The sequence below is a fragment of the Diabrotica virgifera genome, chromosome 9 (assembly GCF_917563875.1).
Source record: "Diabrotica virgifera virgifera chromosome 9, PGI_DIABVI_V3a".
Taxonomy (NCBI): Eukaryota; Metazoa; Arthropoda; class Insecta; order Coleoptera; family Chrysomelidae; genus Diabrotica; species Diabrotica virgifera.
This window is the reverse complement of record NC_065451.1, coordinates 164,260,763-164,278,374: the sequence shown is the minus strand read 5'-3', so window position 1 is coordinate 164,278,374 and position 17,612 is coordinate 164,260,763. Positions and strand designations below refer to the sequence as shown.

Here is a 17,612-nt window from a genome sequence, read left to right as displayed (position 1 = left end):
TAAGGGATTTTAGAGCAGATATCAGCTGGTCTGCTATACACACAAGTGAAACTCTTAGCAAGATCGGTGACCTACCTTAGTCGTTTACAAAACAAATTTTGGGGAAATAGTGTCGGTAGAGGCTCGCTAAATACTTTGTTAAATAATCATTGTTCCTAATTCCCATAAAACTGTCCGTGCTAATCTGAGCAAACATTTATTCGGGCCGTAATATAGTACCTGTCGGTCGTTTGATACGCTAATAAACGAAAATGGCTTATAACAACACCAATTAGATGGAGTGAACATTGCAAATCGTGCAGTAACAACAACGTGGGGCCAAATTGCGTTTTCCACACCAAGAATCCCCGTAATTGCCACATCATAAAGTATGAACCCTGCCTTAGTCCTGCTGTGGAAAGCGAGCCATCTGTAATGTAAAACATTGCGTCAACGTACATACCAGGTCCGCTTCTAGGATTCACTGGATATGAATAAATCCGTTTTTTCTTATTCCATGTAGGAACAGTGGCGTGGATATTTTTGTGTTGACTATTTTGAAAAATGTGAAAACGTTTTTTTTTTAATTTATTTATGCCTCAACCTCAAAGGGTCATTGGCGCAATAAAATAATTAAAAGGTTTACAATTTATTTAGAACATTTATAGAATACAAGTATAATGTCAGATTGTTCATATCAGTTCCGTCACTTAATATTGCTTGTAAGGTGTTTTGCAGTTTATATTGAAGTCTCTCCATGCAATAGGGAGGACACTCCAGTAAAATGTGGCGAACACTGAGCACAATATCACATACGTAGCACTGTGGTTTTACTTCACTCTCCAGCAGATGTTTATGCGTGATGGCGGTGTGGCCTATTCTCAGACCAGAGAGGATGTCTTGATGTAATCGCTTATTTGGGGTTGATTTCCAAGGTAGTATTGAATGTTTTACTTCTCGCGGTTTGGACGTTGCGTTTATTGATTCCACTTCGTTTGTCAAGCATTGATTACTATGTTCTTGAGTACAGGTTTTACATCTAGATGTTGAATGCTTCTGATTTCTACAGCTTCCGTGCTTAATACTGCTAGTTTTGCCAATGAATCTACTTCTTCATTACCAGCAATTCCGATATATGATATAATCCATACAAAGTTGACTTCGATGAAGAGGATATAGGTCATTTAAAGCAGTTACAGAACTTAGGGAATCCGTAATAATGACAGGATTTTTCATGTTATTTTTTAGCATTTTATTTCCATTCCATTCAGCAAAGTCGAGAACACGTAGCATCTTAAGTCTCTTATACTCAGCTCCAGAGGTAGGTCTCGATTAGCAAACATTTTTGTCATTTTTATAAATGCTTGTCTTGCAATTTCAATGCCTGTCCTGATTTCTCTACCTTGGTCATTGTTTTCATTTACCCAGGTTCCCAGATATTTGTAGTTATTCACTCTTTTTACTTGTTTTTCCTCGATATCTAGCCTTCCTGCTGTCTGTTGCTTGGAAATAATCATGAACTTGGTTTTCTTAACGTTCATTTATATTCCATATTTTATACTGACTTGATATGTAATCTATTTACTAACCGTTACAATGCTTTTAGACTGTCTACAAAAATACGGGGTAGTCTGTGAATGTTGTTTTTCAAGATGTTTCCGTTTATTGATATATCCTCTTCTTCGTCTAAAATCGCTTCCTTAAAAATAGCTTTGCTGTACAGATTGTATTACAATGGGGACAACACGCAACCCTGCCTAACACCTCTTTTGATTTCTGTAGTTTATGTTTCAACATTTTTGATTCTAATCTTTGCTTGTTGATTCTAGTACTTATTGACAATAACCCGTATATCTCGACTGTCCGATTTCTTTTCTTTTAACAGTTCTATGAGTTTCTGATCACTCTATCAATATCAAAAGCCTTTTGATAATCTATAAAGCAGGCATAGAGATCCTGGTTCACGTCTAGTCAAGTCGTCTTTGCCCGAGAACGTTAAAAGAGAACAGAGCTTCTTTTGTTTCCATCCTCCTCTGAATCCAAACTGGGTTTCCTCTATATGTGCTTCTATTTTTTTATAGTCTTCCATGTATTATTTTAAGGAATATCTTAATTGTGTGGCTTATTAAGGAAATGGTTGTAGCAAGTTGCAACAATCACCGTCTTTAATGTAAAGACATATTGTCAAGCAACCCTCGTGCTTAGTGGCGGGTGATATAATGCTAAACGCCATATCCTTACGGATTTGTATCCACCATTGGATTTTTCAACAATAATGTCTTTGTAACACATCTTGTTACTATTTAAAGGGTTTTTGCCTTTGTATTTTTGGTGGTTCAGCATGTCATGCCTGTAACACTACTGATGATGCTCTACTTAGAGCGAAAACGTTTTGTGATAGATAGTGTTTTTTAAATAAATATACCTTTTATATATATTTTTTTCATTAAAATTTATTTGCGTTAAATGGTATACAGCCAGCTATAGGAAATTTTTCCTTGTGAATTGTTTAACACTAGAAGCACCAACATTTCTGCATACCTAGAAGCACCGCAGCGGTCAAAATGACGGGTGTTAGAATTTCTATTGCCAGCCGTTTTTGAATTCTTTTTTACTTGATAAAAACCTATATTGAGTTAATAACTAATAATAAAAGACATATTATTTAATTAATTTAAATGAATTATTTAATTATTTAAGCACGATTTATGCAGTAGCAAAATTTTTCAATTTTGCTTGTACCACGTCTTCTCTGTTGTTTTTTGTGGTGTTGAATCGTGGACCTTGAACAAAGAATATGTGCAGAAAATTGGAAGCATTCCAAATGTGGCTATATCGGAGAATAGCCACTCGGAGAGTCACAAATGAGGAGGTCCTCAGAAGAATGTAGAAGAACCGAGAGGTACCACCATCAAATCTCGGAAGTTCGAATACTTTGGACACATTATGCGAAATGAATCCAGATATACCCTTCTAGAAGCCATCCTGCAAGGAAAAATATTTAGAAAACGGGGCCCAGGCAGAAGAACATCCTGCGGATAAGGTAAAAATTCCCATGATGGTCGCCAACATTCATCACGGATAGGCACATAAAAAAAATAATATGCTTAAAAATATTATATGCCTAAGTGAATACATAAATATAAGCTAGGGAAGCTACTAATATAATATAGTTGCTAACCTGGTGTACTAGCGCTATTGCAAAATAACTCTTATCCTATAGTGTCGATGGAGGAATTCTCTAAACTGCTTCCGCGAATTTCTCTTACCTGGTTGGTAATAATTCCTAAAGAGGTATTGAAGTCAGCATTCGAAGTTGAAGCAGAAGTACTGAGCATATCCTCAATCTCAACTTCATCTTCAGAATCGCTACCCGATGGATGTCCTTGATCAACTTTATCAGGCACATACTCGTCTTCTTCATTATTGGATATATTTTCATCACATAACTCTACTTCGTATTCATTATCTGACAAATTCTGTAACCACTCCAATAGTTATTGCTCAGTCAAATATCGACGAGACGTGATAACAGCAGAAAAGAGAAAGAGCACAATGAAAAATCAAAATACATATTGAGCACGCACTTGCAAAGAGTATACTCAAATTACCTAATAACAAATGTTTTAGATGCATTTTATACATAAAATAAGTAAGAACTTCCCAGGAAAATAGAACAAAATGTAGAATACCTTGTCATTACTACCCAATTTTTCTAGGTAGACATTAACTATATTCAAAATGTAATTATACTGTAAAAGTGGCTGTAAAAGAGAAATTATAATAATCAAATAAATATTAAAGTCCCAAATTATAAATTTTGTAAAATAAATATGAATGAGTAATACAGAGGGTCAAAAAGAGAAAGCAGTCAAAATTACTGCTATGGTGCTTCTAGGTAGACATTAGCATATTATCTTAAAAAGTAATTCCGCTAAGTAGCTGTAAAAGAGAAATTATAATCTTCAAATAGATCAAGGAAAAGTCATAAATTATCAAGTTTCTAAAATAACTATGAATGAGTAAAACAGAGTGTCAAAAATAGAAAGCAGTCAAAATGACCGCTCTGGTGCTTCTAGTGTTAAAATGTATCTGTTTTATCTAAACTTAAATTTTCGGAACATTCTCTAAAAAATTTACAAAATTAGTTGAAAATTTTAGTGTGACAAGATTTAAACCAACGAATCTGATGATTTCGTGTTGAATACGGTAAAAGATAAGGATAGAAGATAATTGAAAAATTAAACAGGATATTATTAGTTGATAAAAGAATTGAGCGGATTACTATTTTGGGAGAAAAATAATAAAACAAAAAATAACAGAAAGGTAAGAAATTAATAGAATCAACCGAAATTGGATTAAAATATTTATTTAAATAAAATTAGTAACCATGTGACGTTTATAACGTTACAACGGATCTAAATTTAAAATAAAATAAAACAATGTGAAATTAAAAATTTTAAGAAACGCTTTTCTTTACGAGTGACTAAAATTAAAAATATTATAAAAAAATCAACCAAAAAGCAAAAAATAAAAAAAAAATGAAAAAATGTAACACATTCGTCAAAGAAAAGCGTGGCGCGTCTTCATCGAATAAACGGTTTTCGCCCCACGCTTTTCTTTAACATATTTGTAATGATTTTTTAATTTTTTTTATTTTTTGCTTTTTAGTTGATTTTTTTATATTATTAATTTTAGTCACTCGTAACTAAAGAAAAGCGTTTCTTAAAATGTTTTTTTCATATTATTTTATTTTTTACTTTTTAGTCTTACATTTTTCAAACATTTAAATATATCGTCATGTTTATTAAAATATGTATAAAACATATATGATGTACAAACATGAAAAATCGGAATCGGCAAAAAATTTTAAACTGTATTGTTTATTTATGAAGCATAACGTAAACAATTAACGTAAAAAGTGAAATTATGTATAGTTCATATCATTAGCTACAAGCCGTAAAAGTTTCAAGTTTCTACATTGTAAACAACAAGACAATTTAAGCATTTTCCATTAAAATCGTTTTTTTTTTATTTAAAAAATTAATGAACATAAAAAAAAAATATTGACTATTCGTGTATTGTTCCCGCGAATGGATATGTCTGCAAATTTTCATTCAGTTGTATTGAAGAAAAGGCAGTCAAATTAACGTCTAAGAATTTGACGCAAACTATTGAACTAAAGAAAAGCGTTTAAGAAAGTTAAAAATTAGGAAAATCTAATAAAAAGTATGTTGGTGTTAAAACCGTGGTATACAAAAGTTGTTGTTCCACCCTTGGTTCTTAGAATACTTGTATTGTATGTTCCATTGCCGAAATGTGAATACATAATACGTGTACAATATAGTCACATGGATACACCCAGCGCATAGATAAAGAAGAACGCGCATGCTAAATTTTTGCAACATGAATAAACAATGTAAATGACGGTTGGGGCATTACCGTGAGAGTTGGCACAGAACGGCAAGTGAAGCGTCCACATTATATTTCAATTTTTATGATCTCCTAGTTTATTCAGTTTTTCACGTCAACTTCATAGCGACGAAGTGGATCGTTGCAGTTGTTTCTCGTTTGCTCTGCTAGCGTAACGGATGTAGGACAAAAAATGAATACAGAGGATTCGTTTTAAAAATGTGATCTATGATAAACCATTTAATTTACTGCAGTAAACTGGTCATACGGGATTATAGTCTCTATTATCACATTTTGTTAATAGAAATCTTTAATTTTGACTATGATTCTCTATGTAAAACTTAAAATTTAATTCTAAATCATTAATATCTACAAATTTAAATATGCCGTGACAAACGAGAGAAAACAAGGTATTAACCACGAATATTAATAAATGCAATTCAAAGTAAAGTCAGTAAAAGTATGCACATTCAACTAATAGTGACATCAATAAAATTATTAAAAAATGGGAGTCAATAATAGTCAGGGCGTAAGAACTACTGGCGCCTGTGTGCAAAAAAGGATTTTGGCGCCCCTTAAGGCATTTTGATAATGTTTTTTTATTAATTTTTTTGAAGGTAGGTAGGTAAAGGTAGGTGCTTTAAATAAAGCAAAATAGGTACAAATAACACCATAGCAAACCTTAATTGAATAAGGTTTAAGGGGCTTTATTGAATAAATTCTGCTGAACCATCTTGTCACACTTAGAGGGTTTAAACTTAACCCGAGAACATTTTTTCTCACCCCACCCACAACATCCCACCTATCCCACCTTTTTGTGGATGACGAACTCAGAGTACCGCGATATTCAAATTTTGTCCATTTAGACGGGACTGTATCGTCGCCCCCGTTAGCGAAATTATTCCGATTCGATTTTTTGCACAAACTTACTTAAAGAGAGGTCCCTTATAACAAATCCACAGGGTGACTAGCGGTGCTGTGGTCGAAAAATTGTTTAAAGAATTTTTTTTAAACAAATTCACAAAAAAATTTTTCGCGAGATTTTTCGTTTTGAACGAATTTTTTTTAGATATCTAACTTGTAGGCCTGGACCTCGCGTACCAAAAAAAAAGTTGATTAATAGCAAGCTGAAAATTTGTTAATAGCTTAACGGTCGGACAAACTTTAATGTACGGGAACACTGGAACAGGGGATGTTTTAATTGTGGAACAGGTTAAAAATTTGGAACGTCAGACTATGAAAACGTCCCATGTATTTTGTCGGACAGAATTTCCAATTGATTTGTTGCCCTTTCATTAAACTCTCATGCAAAAATCACTGCTGTTTATCACCAACATAATTCCTGTCATTTAACATGTTCTACGTGTCGGACTTATTAAAATGCCCAGTTGGTGATAAATACCAGTCTGATTTTTGCATAAGAATTTAATGAATGGGTAACAAATCAATTGGAAGTTCTGTCCGACAAAATACATGTGACGTTTTCGTAGTCTGACGTTTCAAATTTTTAACCTGTTCCACATTTTAAACTTTCCCTGCTCCAGTGTTCCCATACATCAAAGTTTATCCGACTAGACACCGTTAAACTATTAACAAATTTTCAGCTTTAATCAACCTTTTTTGGTACGCAGGATCCAGGTCTATTGGGTCATTCTGAGTAAAAAATTGTTCAAAGTGAAAAATGCATTTTTGTGAATTTGTTAAAAAAAATTGTTTAAACAATTTTTCGACCAACGTACCGCCTGGAACCCTCAGAATTTGTTATAAGGACGTCTTTTTGTGTAAATTTTTGCAAAAAAATCTAACCGAAATAATTTCGCTAACGTGGACAACGATACAGCCTGGATAATAGCGCTAATTGTTAATTAAAAACAACAGCTTTGTAATAAAATAATGACAAAAATTCCTTCACAATCTTCATGGAGGGGTTTTAAACTTTGGTTTGACTTTATAATTCACTTTTTGACTTTCATAATTATAATTTTTAATCGAGTTATTAAGCCTTGAAAATAGCCATTTTCGCATTTTTTTAAATTTTATATCGCGTATAACTCGATAACAACCAATTTTAGTGAAAAATGACAACAGACTTTTTTACTCAGAATGACCCAAGTGATCTAAAAGAAATTGTTCGAAATGAAAACATTATTTTTGTGAATTTGTTTTAACAATTTTTCAACCACGGCAACGCCTGGGACCCTGTGGATTTGTTATAAGGACCTCTTTTTCAGTAAGTTTGTGCAAAAAATCGAATTGGAATAATTTCGCTAACATTTTTAAATCTTGTCGATTCATCATTTCAGCGCCACATACCTAATCGTTCGCTTATCGATGAGATAGAATTACCGCCCACACACTATTGCTCAACCAATGTAACCTACATGTCTGGAATTTTTCCACGAAATCGGGGTATAGTTAGGTAAATATTTTTGTTATCTACAGAATGGGTGTTTGTTATTTTTGTAGCAGGATTTTTAATTTATATCTATAGAAAGACTAATAATGGCATGCCATCCAAAGTAAAACTGAACTATTTAATTTCTCAACTTTTTTATTTCAAAATTGATTTTTGCTTTTTGATTTTTTTGTAAATATTTTTGCAATTTTTGACCCCCTGCTTTGGCGCCCCTAAAGGATGGCGCCCGTGTGCATTGCACACTTTGCACATATGGTAGCGGGGGCCCTGATAATAGTTAGCAATAAAGCTAAAACGGAAGTAAAATCTTTTAACGGTTAAAAAGTTCCAAACCGCAAGCAAAGATTAACCCCTTAATGTACAATTTTTTGAGTGAATCAGAATATGAATATATAAATTTGTCAGAAAGCGGTCACAAGGAAGAGATAAGTTATATCCTAGGTGATAAATAGAAAAAGAAATATTATATTTTATACTTGAATATGTAAGTGTTACAGCTTACAATCCCATGTAAATGATAAATATCACTAAAACGATTGTTTTTTTTTGCTTTCGCGTTATTATTTTCAATTCTAAATTGCATTGGAGTATAAAAAATTTTAGTAACATAAAGTACAACGCCGCTCGAGTTATTTCGAATGTGCACAGCTTGCACAGTTTAGCGCGCTCGAGTTAACTCGAGTGTGCACGTTAAGGGGTTAAATAGTTCAAAACGAAAGATATTAATTAGCCAAAAATGTATGTAACAATGTTATATAAGTGAAAGATACTAGATACACAACAGCAACAATGTAAGTTTACAGAAAGTTTGAATTCCACGTGATGTATGGAAAGTAGCAATTGCTACTGCGCAACCAAAGATACGTCCGTCTTGCAGCAGACCAGAAACAAAAGTCATAAGTTGAAATTGTCAATATTGTTGGCACAGAACGGCAAGTGAAGCGTCCACATTATATTTCAAGTTTCCATGTTAACTTCATAGCGACTAAGTGGATCGTAGCAGTTATTTCTCGTTTGCTCTGCTAGCGTAAAAATGGGATTATAGTTTCTATTATCACATTTTGGTAATAGAAATATTTTTAAAACAAGTAAAATAAAACAAAAATGGCATACACACATTTAATTCTAAATCATTAATATCAACAAATTTCAATATGACGTGGTAAGAGAGGCAAAAACAAGTATTTATTTCTTGTTAAGAATAAGATTACAAAAGATGATTGTACAAGCGACAATAATACGAAAGATTAAAAACATCTCGACAATTAAAGGTTACATGGAATTATTTACCTGCTAAGAAAGGCACACAACCGTTTTTAACGGTTATAAATAAACGCGGCACAAGATTATATATGCAGTTCAAACACATTCATGCACAAGACCGGGAGCGCAATACCAAGACCAAGACCAAGACCAGGTGTACTGGCGCAAGACCAACACCAAGACTGTCTAAGTCTCGTCTTGGTCTTGCATTTGGGCAACACTACAAATGTAGGTTTGCACAAAAGATACAGAACAGCAACAATGTAAGTTGTCGTCGTGACGTCCGTCGTGCAGCAGACCAGGAACAAAAGTGATGAGTTGAAATTTTCGATAGATTATCTCAGAGTGATTGCACATCGGATATCCAGGTGTGGGCAACCATCAGCGCCGGAGCTATAAGTGAGAGGGCCAATTTTGCTTTTCTTAAGCAATTGTGATGCGTCCTTCTAATGTGATCCGTACTACCCGCATTTATATGGGGTTGTAAGTACGATGTAGGAATGTATTATAATTTAATTACACTACTTAAAATGAGTAAACCTGATAAGAAACGTAATAAGCACTTTAGGAACATAATATTTTCACTGTTTTATTTTGTTTCAGGTGACTATTCTTTGGAAATATCCCCAGTGATGCTGGACGACGACGCTAAATATGAATGTCAAGTCTCGACTGGAGCGCAAGGACAGACAGGCATCAGGTCTCACTTTGCCAAATTGACAGTATTAGTACCTCCTGATCCTCCGAAGATTGTTCAAGGTGACTATTTGGTTACCACCGAAGATAGAGAAATCGAGTTGGAATGCATCAGTTATGGTGGGAAGCCTGCTGCAGAGATCACGTGGATAGATGGACTAGGTGAGTAAATGTTTATCGTAAGATTTCTTACTATGTATACAAAATTCCATATACCATAGGTGTTTGGTCTTGAATTTCCCAACAATTTTTTGTCCTAACTGAAGAGATTGTTCCTCTCAGTTTATAGTTTAATTTGGGTGTTATAAAACCTGTACAGTTACACAACATACAGAGCAACTGTCTTAACGAAAGGCAATAAAAAGCTACCGCCATACACTAACGTTAAATGTAAATTTAACAGATGGCTTCATTTGGTTATGTTCCTGGACAAAGTAAGATGATCAAGACACTGATAAATTGCCTCAGACCCAAGTTTGGCCCATCTGTATACCCTCGAGAGGTCATTATATAACATAACTATTTGAAAGTTTGTTTATTTCGGAATATGATGCATGGTGTGATCTTATTTATTATGTAAGATGAGAGAGTGGTAAACCTGGCTCAAATTATCGATATCAGTTCTTTTATTAAGAGCAGATGAATGTTTGAGAATATGGCACATTTCAAGGTAGAATCTCTTTTGACAATTTTGTTGTTTGGCCAGTATTTTGATATTTGTGAAGCCGATCTTATGTTTAGTGGAAATGGCGTGTTGTGCAAGAGCACAAGAGGGTTTGTAAATTCTGATCTGGCTGATCTAAAGAGCGACTGTCTGGCTAAAGAGCGGCAGATCTGGACATTGTAGCAGGAATTGCACCCTGCACAGGGTATATGATAGACACCATTAGTGTGTTCTATAGTAGTACATTCTTTCACGGTTTTTGCTCTAAATTTTAAAGAACCGCTTGGATTGACATGAAATTTGGCATACGCATAGCTTACATGTCAAAGAAAAAAAGTGATATTGTGACGATGTGTGCTTTTGCCCTGGGGGTGACTTTCACCCCCTCTGGGGGGTGAAAAAATGTATGTCCAAAATAAGTCCGAAAATGAATAAACTGACTAATTTTAAGTAACTTTTGTTCTATAGAGCTTTTTCGCCAAGTCAACACTTTTCGAGTTATTTGCGAGTGAATATGTTCATTTTTTAACAAAATATCTACATTTTTAGACGGTTTTTCGCAAATAACTCAAAAAGTAAGTATTTTGTCGGAAAAAACGTTCTTAGTAAAAATATAGCCTGTAAAAAAGCAAAAAAAAATGGTGTACGCGTTAGGGCTCTGGACCTCGTAGAACCAGAGTTATAGCCAATGAAAAATAGATTCATATTCACCAAATTTCAAATAGAATATTTCGAAGTGAAATATCCAAAAAATTAAGCACTTTTTGGGGAAAACCTATTTTAACTTTTTTAAAGTGTTTAAAAAAAGCTTTATTTCTGTTTTTATAAAAAGTTTTTAGCATTAAATTTAAGCAAGTTACGCACAAAATAAAGTTGGTCCCTTTTGTTTTGGCAAAAAAAATCGGGAAGACCACCCCCTAATTAGCAACTTAAATGAAATTAATCCTTACCGCTCCACAAATTATTTTACTAATATTGTGTTTATATGATCTGTAAGTTTCATCGATTCAAAGTGCTTATTTTTAAAAAAATTTGGTTTTAAAGTAAAATTTTTAAAAATTTTAATTTTTAAAAAATGCTTGTTTTCAAAATAACTTAAAAATTGTTAGAGATACCAAAAATGTCGAAAAAGAAAAAAGTCAGCATTGCTTTTCTGAATATTATTTATTTTTTGTTTTTGTGTTAGACAAAAATTGATTAAGATTTGATGTTTCTAAATTTGCATACATTCTTGATCAGTGACTCGTTCAACCCCTTTTAAGTACAGCCCTTTCAAAAATAAGGACTTTGAACCAATGAAACTTACAGATCATATAAACAATACATACATGAGTCAAGAAACTTATGAAGCCGTAACGATTAAGTTCATTTGAAATACTAATTAGGGGGTGATTTTCCCGATTTTTTTAACAAAAAAAAAGCGACTAACTTTATTTTGAGCGTAACTTGTTTACTTTTGATGCTATAAATTTTTTTTATTAAACAAAAATTAAGCTTTTATTAAACACTTTAAATAAGTTGTAATGAGTTTTCCCCGAAATGTGCTTTATTTTTGGTTATTTCACGTTAAAGTATTCCATTTGGAATTTGACGAACATGAACCTATTTTTAATTAGCTATAACTCTGCTTCTCTAGGTATAGAGACGTGATATATACACCATTTTTTGAAATTTTTTACAAGCTATATTTTTGCTACGAATGTTTTTTCGACAAAATACTTACTATTTGAGTTATTTGCGAAAAACCGTCTAAAAGCGTGGTTATATTTTGTTGAAAAAATGAACATATTCACTGGCAAATAACTCGAAAAGTATTGACTTAGTGAAAAAACTCTATAGAACAAAATTTACTTAAAATTAGTCAGTTTATCCATTTTAGGACTTACTTTGGACGAATACTTTTTTTCTTTGACTTGTTATCTATGTGTATGCCAAATTTCATGTCAATCCAAGCGGTTCTTTAAAATTTAGAGGTTTTGCAATATTTTACCGTTAAAGAACGTACTAAAGGGTCAATGGAGTCTTGGACTTAGAAAAAAACATGTTTTTCGTGTTTTTGCGTGTATATTTTTGTAAAAGAAAAAATATTTTTGACTTTAGAAGATAACGTTTTGATAGGAAATTTAGTTTTAAACAACTTTTATGTAGGTAGATGTATATGTACGAAAATGCATAAAATTCGAGCGGTAAATAAAAAACTGAAGACAGACTAATCCATCCTTTTCTCAAAAACGCACTCCTTTAAATGGTAGACTCCATTTCGCGGCTTTTTCATATTTGGGGGATCATTTCATTGGCCATCTGAAATAATAAAAAATTAACGTTGTTCTTTTAGCTCTCTTTTTTGAACATAGTCAATGGCCTAAAACGTCATATCGATGTTTTCTCTACGCTACTCACTGTATGGCCGTATATATACAGTGGAACTTGGATATTACGGCCTCGGTAGTTACGTCATCTCGGTTGTAACGTAAATTTTTAATTGGTCCGGCCAAAAACTATTCAATAACATTATTAAAAACCAGGTTTTAGCGGCTTAAAATAAAGTAACACTCGTCTATAAAGTCATAAAATTTTACACTAGGTTGTCATATTTTTATTTTATGAAGAATAAAGTGCAATGCGTTTCCGGCTTTGCGACATTGCTCCTTACCAGAATGTGAGCAAGTTAAACCATCCCTTCTGTGTACAGTCGAACAGTTATGTGACCTTAACAGTTCTATGATTTCTCATTTGTCAGTACCGTCCTAACAGTCACATTTTTCTGTTTCAGATTTTAATTTAGTAATTAGCTTTTTATTTTTTAATATGGCAAGTTGTGGTACTAAAAGGAAGGTTTTGCCTATTAAAGATAAAGTGCGTGTTATAAGAACATTTGAAAGTGGTCGAAAAATTACTGATGTATGTCGGCAAATTGGACTTGTTAATTCGAGTGTCATCTTGGCTCAATCTTAAAAAACAAGGATACAATTTTAAAAGCCTTTAAGAGGACTTAGATTCATTAAAAAAAGAATGTGTGTGTACTTTGTACGCACGTAAGAAGTTATACTTCTATTATATGATTTAAACGAAATTAATATACTTTTTATTTATATTTTGTTTAAATATTAAACTAATTTATACTTACTACTTCTCAAACATTTTTATTAGAACAGTGCCAAAAATTAAAATAATAAAAGAATAAAACACACATAAACACATTAAACAAGCCACAAATGATGTCTGAACATTAATTGTCGAAAAATTTTTTAACTAAATACGTATTTTCTGAAAATACAATTATATAATAAATATACTTACAGTCATAAAATGTATTAAAAAAAAACAAAAAAGAAAGTTTCTATTGGGACTCGAACCAGCCCTGATAAGAGCGGTTGGTATTGGAATTCATTCGCCTTCTCCGCTTAGCCACGGACACTATGTGTCATTATTTACGAAGATCGACTAACTAAACGGATTAAACTTGTGATATTTTGATATTTTGAAAATTAATCAAATTATTTTAATTTTGAATTGAAATGATTTAGAATTGAAAAAATACAACAAAACATAGAGTAAAAAAACAATATATTAGGTGAATATTGATAGAAATTTTGATGGTAATCAAATTATATAAATAAAAGTATTACATACTATGTATTTTGGCAGATCAAATAGGTAGTTTTATACCCATGATACATTAACAATTATTACGTACCTGTTGCTTTTAAAAACTATTTAAAAGTCACTACAATATTATAAACTTTTTTGTTTCTGTCCTCACAACAATAAAACTAATATATTATACATTTGTTTATCTTTACCTTTACCTCCAAACCACAGCTGCCATATCGGATAATTTTTGACATGTCATTTGAACATCCAATCAGAACAAAGTTATAATGCGCATGCGCCGGGCTGATAGGTTTTAACATATAAAAAAATCACCCTCTATCGCCGGTAAAGAAGTATAACTTCAAAAATAGTATATGTAATATACCTAATATAGCAATAATGCTGTAATAAAATTTTCCCTCGTTAAAATTTCATTTTTCTATACCTCTCTTATAACGTCACTCTGATATAGCGTCATTTTTTTAATGGGCCCTTCAATGACGTTATAACCAAGTTCCACTGTATTTCCTCCAAACCCATAAGATTTTCATATTTTCAGAACGTAATTTAATTTCCAGGAAATGTCCTTTCCGACGGTATAGAGAATATCGTGGAGAAGTTGTCCGACGGGAGACGATTTACTGCCAAGTCAATATTAAAATTGACGCCGAGAAAAGTTCACCACAACACGACGTTTACGTGTCAGGCACAGAATACGGCGGAGCGAACACACAGGTCGGCGAAACTTAAACTTGAGGTGAGTAATGTACTATTTTCTACGACCGTTTAGTAACATGCTGGTTATTCACTATTTTTAACTAGATAATAACACCATTTATTTTACTCACGGGTTTAATTAATCAAGTGATGCATGTGTATTGAAAAATGTGACAGCTATTAAAGTCGAAACAGACTGCCATTACGTTACATCAGCTTGCGTGCTATTACGTTGCAATCTTTAAATGTGATTCTCTAACAGAAATACACCAAAATTTTGATTATGTTTATGCAAATAATCCTCACGGTTGAGGCTTCTTCTTCTTCAGCCTGTGTTCGTCCACTGCTGGATATAGGCCTCTTCCATTTGCTTCCATCGATTTCTACTCTTGGCAATTCTCATCCACTGCTTGCCCGCGACTTGTTTGATATCATCTGCCCACCTCTTCTGCAGTCTGCCTACTCCTCGCCTGTTCTCTCTTGGTCTCCAGTTTGTTAGTCTCTGTGTCCATTTTTCGGGATTATCTCGGGCAACATGTCCGACCCATTGCCACTTGAGCCTTGCTATACGTTCTGCGACATCAGTAATCTTTGTTCTTTCACGAATGTCGAAATTTCGAATTCTGTCTCTCAAACCTAACCCCTAGCATGGCCCACTCCATCGCTCTTTGGGTTGTACTGAGCTGCTCTAAGGTTTTCTTTGTAAAGGCCATGGTCTCCAGTCCATATGTAGTTACAGTCAAGATACATTTGTCATAAACTCTACGTTTTAGACACATTTATATATCTTTATTTTTCAAGATAAAGCTTAACTTGCCGAAAGCTACCAAAGACAATTGTATGCGAAAAGATAAAGGCAGTTTTTGTTTTTACTTGATTTAGAGTTGGACCAGCATCTCCATATAGCCTATTTCAGCATCCCATGCATCTTCAGTGAAGATATGTAGTCACAACTCTGAAAGAAATATCAACAATCCTGCCTATTTAAGGGAAACCATCGCGATGCAATGATTACACCTTTTGAGACGCAATCCAGCGACACCTCTCGCAATGCGAGGAAAACAACGAAAAGCCCTAGATACAAAGTCTACGACTTTTTAAACGATTAGAATAATTTAAATAAAAATATAATAAACAATATTTTAAATCTAAGACTTTTCGTTAATAAACTGCTTTCTGGCTGAGTGGCTGCATCCTGTATCTCCGGCTTTTACAATATATAAGCACAAGAGATGACGAACAAGGAAAAGTCTTAGGTTTAAAATATTGTTTATTATATTTTTATTTCAATTATTCTAATTGTTTAAAAATAGTAGACTTTGTATCTAGGGCTTTTCGTTGTTTTACAATTGTATGTGTCTTTTTATTTCGGCTATTTGATTTTCTTTGCCGATTTAAATGGTATGTCCAAGATATATATAGTGGTCTACATTTTCAAGACTGACGTTGTCAATAACAAGATAAGTTTGTACATTACTCATTATTTTTGTTTTCTGAAGATTCATTTTGAGACCTATTTTATTTGACTGCTGGTTTAATTCCTTCATCATTTGCTCCAGTTCCTTGATATCTGTACTGAATAATACTATGTCGTCCGCAAACCTCAAACGACTCAAACGTACACCATCAATGTTTAGACCTTTTTCGTCCCAGTGGAGCTGTTTGAATACATTTTCCAGTGCTAAGGTAAAAAGTTTTGGTGAAATAGTTTCTTCATCTTCATTGATTTTGATGTGGAATGTGGCCTGTTCATAAATGTTTTTAATGAGTGTAGTGTACCGTGAGTCTATTCGAGCATCCCTTAGGGCTGACAAAAAGGACCAGGTTTAAATACTATCGAAAGCCTTGTGAAAGTCAATAAATGCCATATGTAAAGGTACATTATATTCTGTGGTTTGTTCTACCAGTGTTCTGATGGTTTGTAAGTGATCGTTAGTTCCAAACCCTTTTCGAAATCCCGCCTGTTCAACCGGTTGATATAAATCAAGTTTTTGTGTTATGCGGTTGGTTATTATTCTTGTTAGCAATTTGTATAAATGTGACAACAAACTTATAGGTCTGTAGTTTTCAATATTAGTAGTAGATAGTTGAGGCACTTACACTTATTGTAACAATATTATACGCCTCCTAATAGTAGGCAACCAATAATTTATCCGCGTATTATTGGTAAACTATATTTATTTTTGTAAATTGTAATTTTTGAAAATTAATTAAAATTTAAAACATGATCAAACCAACAACAACAAAATTTCTTTGATCCTTGAGAATTATGCTACTTCGGTTTATCCCCCGATGGAATATTTTCGCGATCGAAAATCTACCAAATTCATTTTAAACCGCTCCATTTGTTGCCTATTTTTTTACAATGCCCTGGAAAAGATGTAGAATATCGCTTCAAAAGGAATATTAATTCATACAGATTACATTTCACAGTACAAAGTTGGATAATAAATTTTGTCGATTGATGCATACAAATCCGACAATAATTGCAGTTTTCAAACCAACTTCATGGTTCAATTCAGCTATCTATATTGCGTAGGATTTTACCTTACAAATATTTTTCCAAATAAAAATGATCGATATTTTCCAAATGAAGACATTGCACCAAGATGCAGCAAGACGGTGCACCTATGCACTTTGAACTTCCTGTTTGTGATTTTTAATCAGATAATTTCTTAGCATGGGCAGCATTCGTCAAACTATATATGTACTCAGAAATCAGCAAATTCAACTACATCTTAGATCTAAAGTTTTTGATGCATGCATTATTTCGATATTAAACATATGGGGCACAAACATGGACAATCACAAAAAAGAATATGAACATACTCAGAGTCACTCAACACGCGATGGAAAGAGCAATGCTTGGCA

General features: G+C 33.2%; 1 protein-coding gene across 2 annotated transcripts in view; it reads left to right on the top strand.

Moving 5' to 3' along the window:
* LOC126892555 (irregular chiasm C-roughest protein-like) overlaps window positions 1-17,612 on the top strand; it is an 821,138-nt gene that overhangs the window by 768,665 nt on the left and 34,861 nt on the right. For both annotated transcript variants that reach the window (XM_050662121.1, XM_050662119.1), the window contains 2 exons: window positions 9,674-9,928; window positions 14,603-14,781. In XM_050662121.1, coding sequence (XP_050518078.1) covers window positions 9,674-9,928; window positions 14,603-14,781 — 434 coding nt within the window. The remainder of the gene's footprint in view (window positions 1-9,673; window positions 9,929-14,602; window positions 14,782-17,612) is intronic.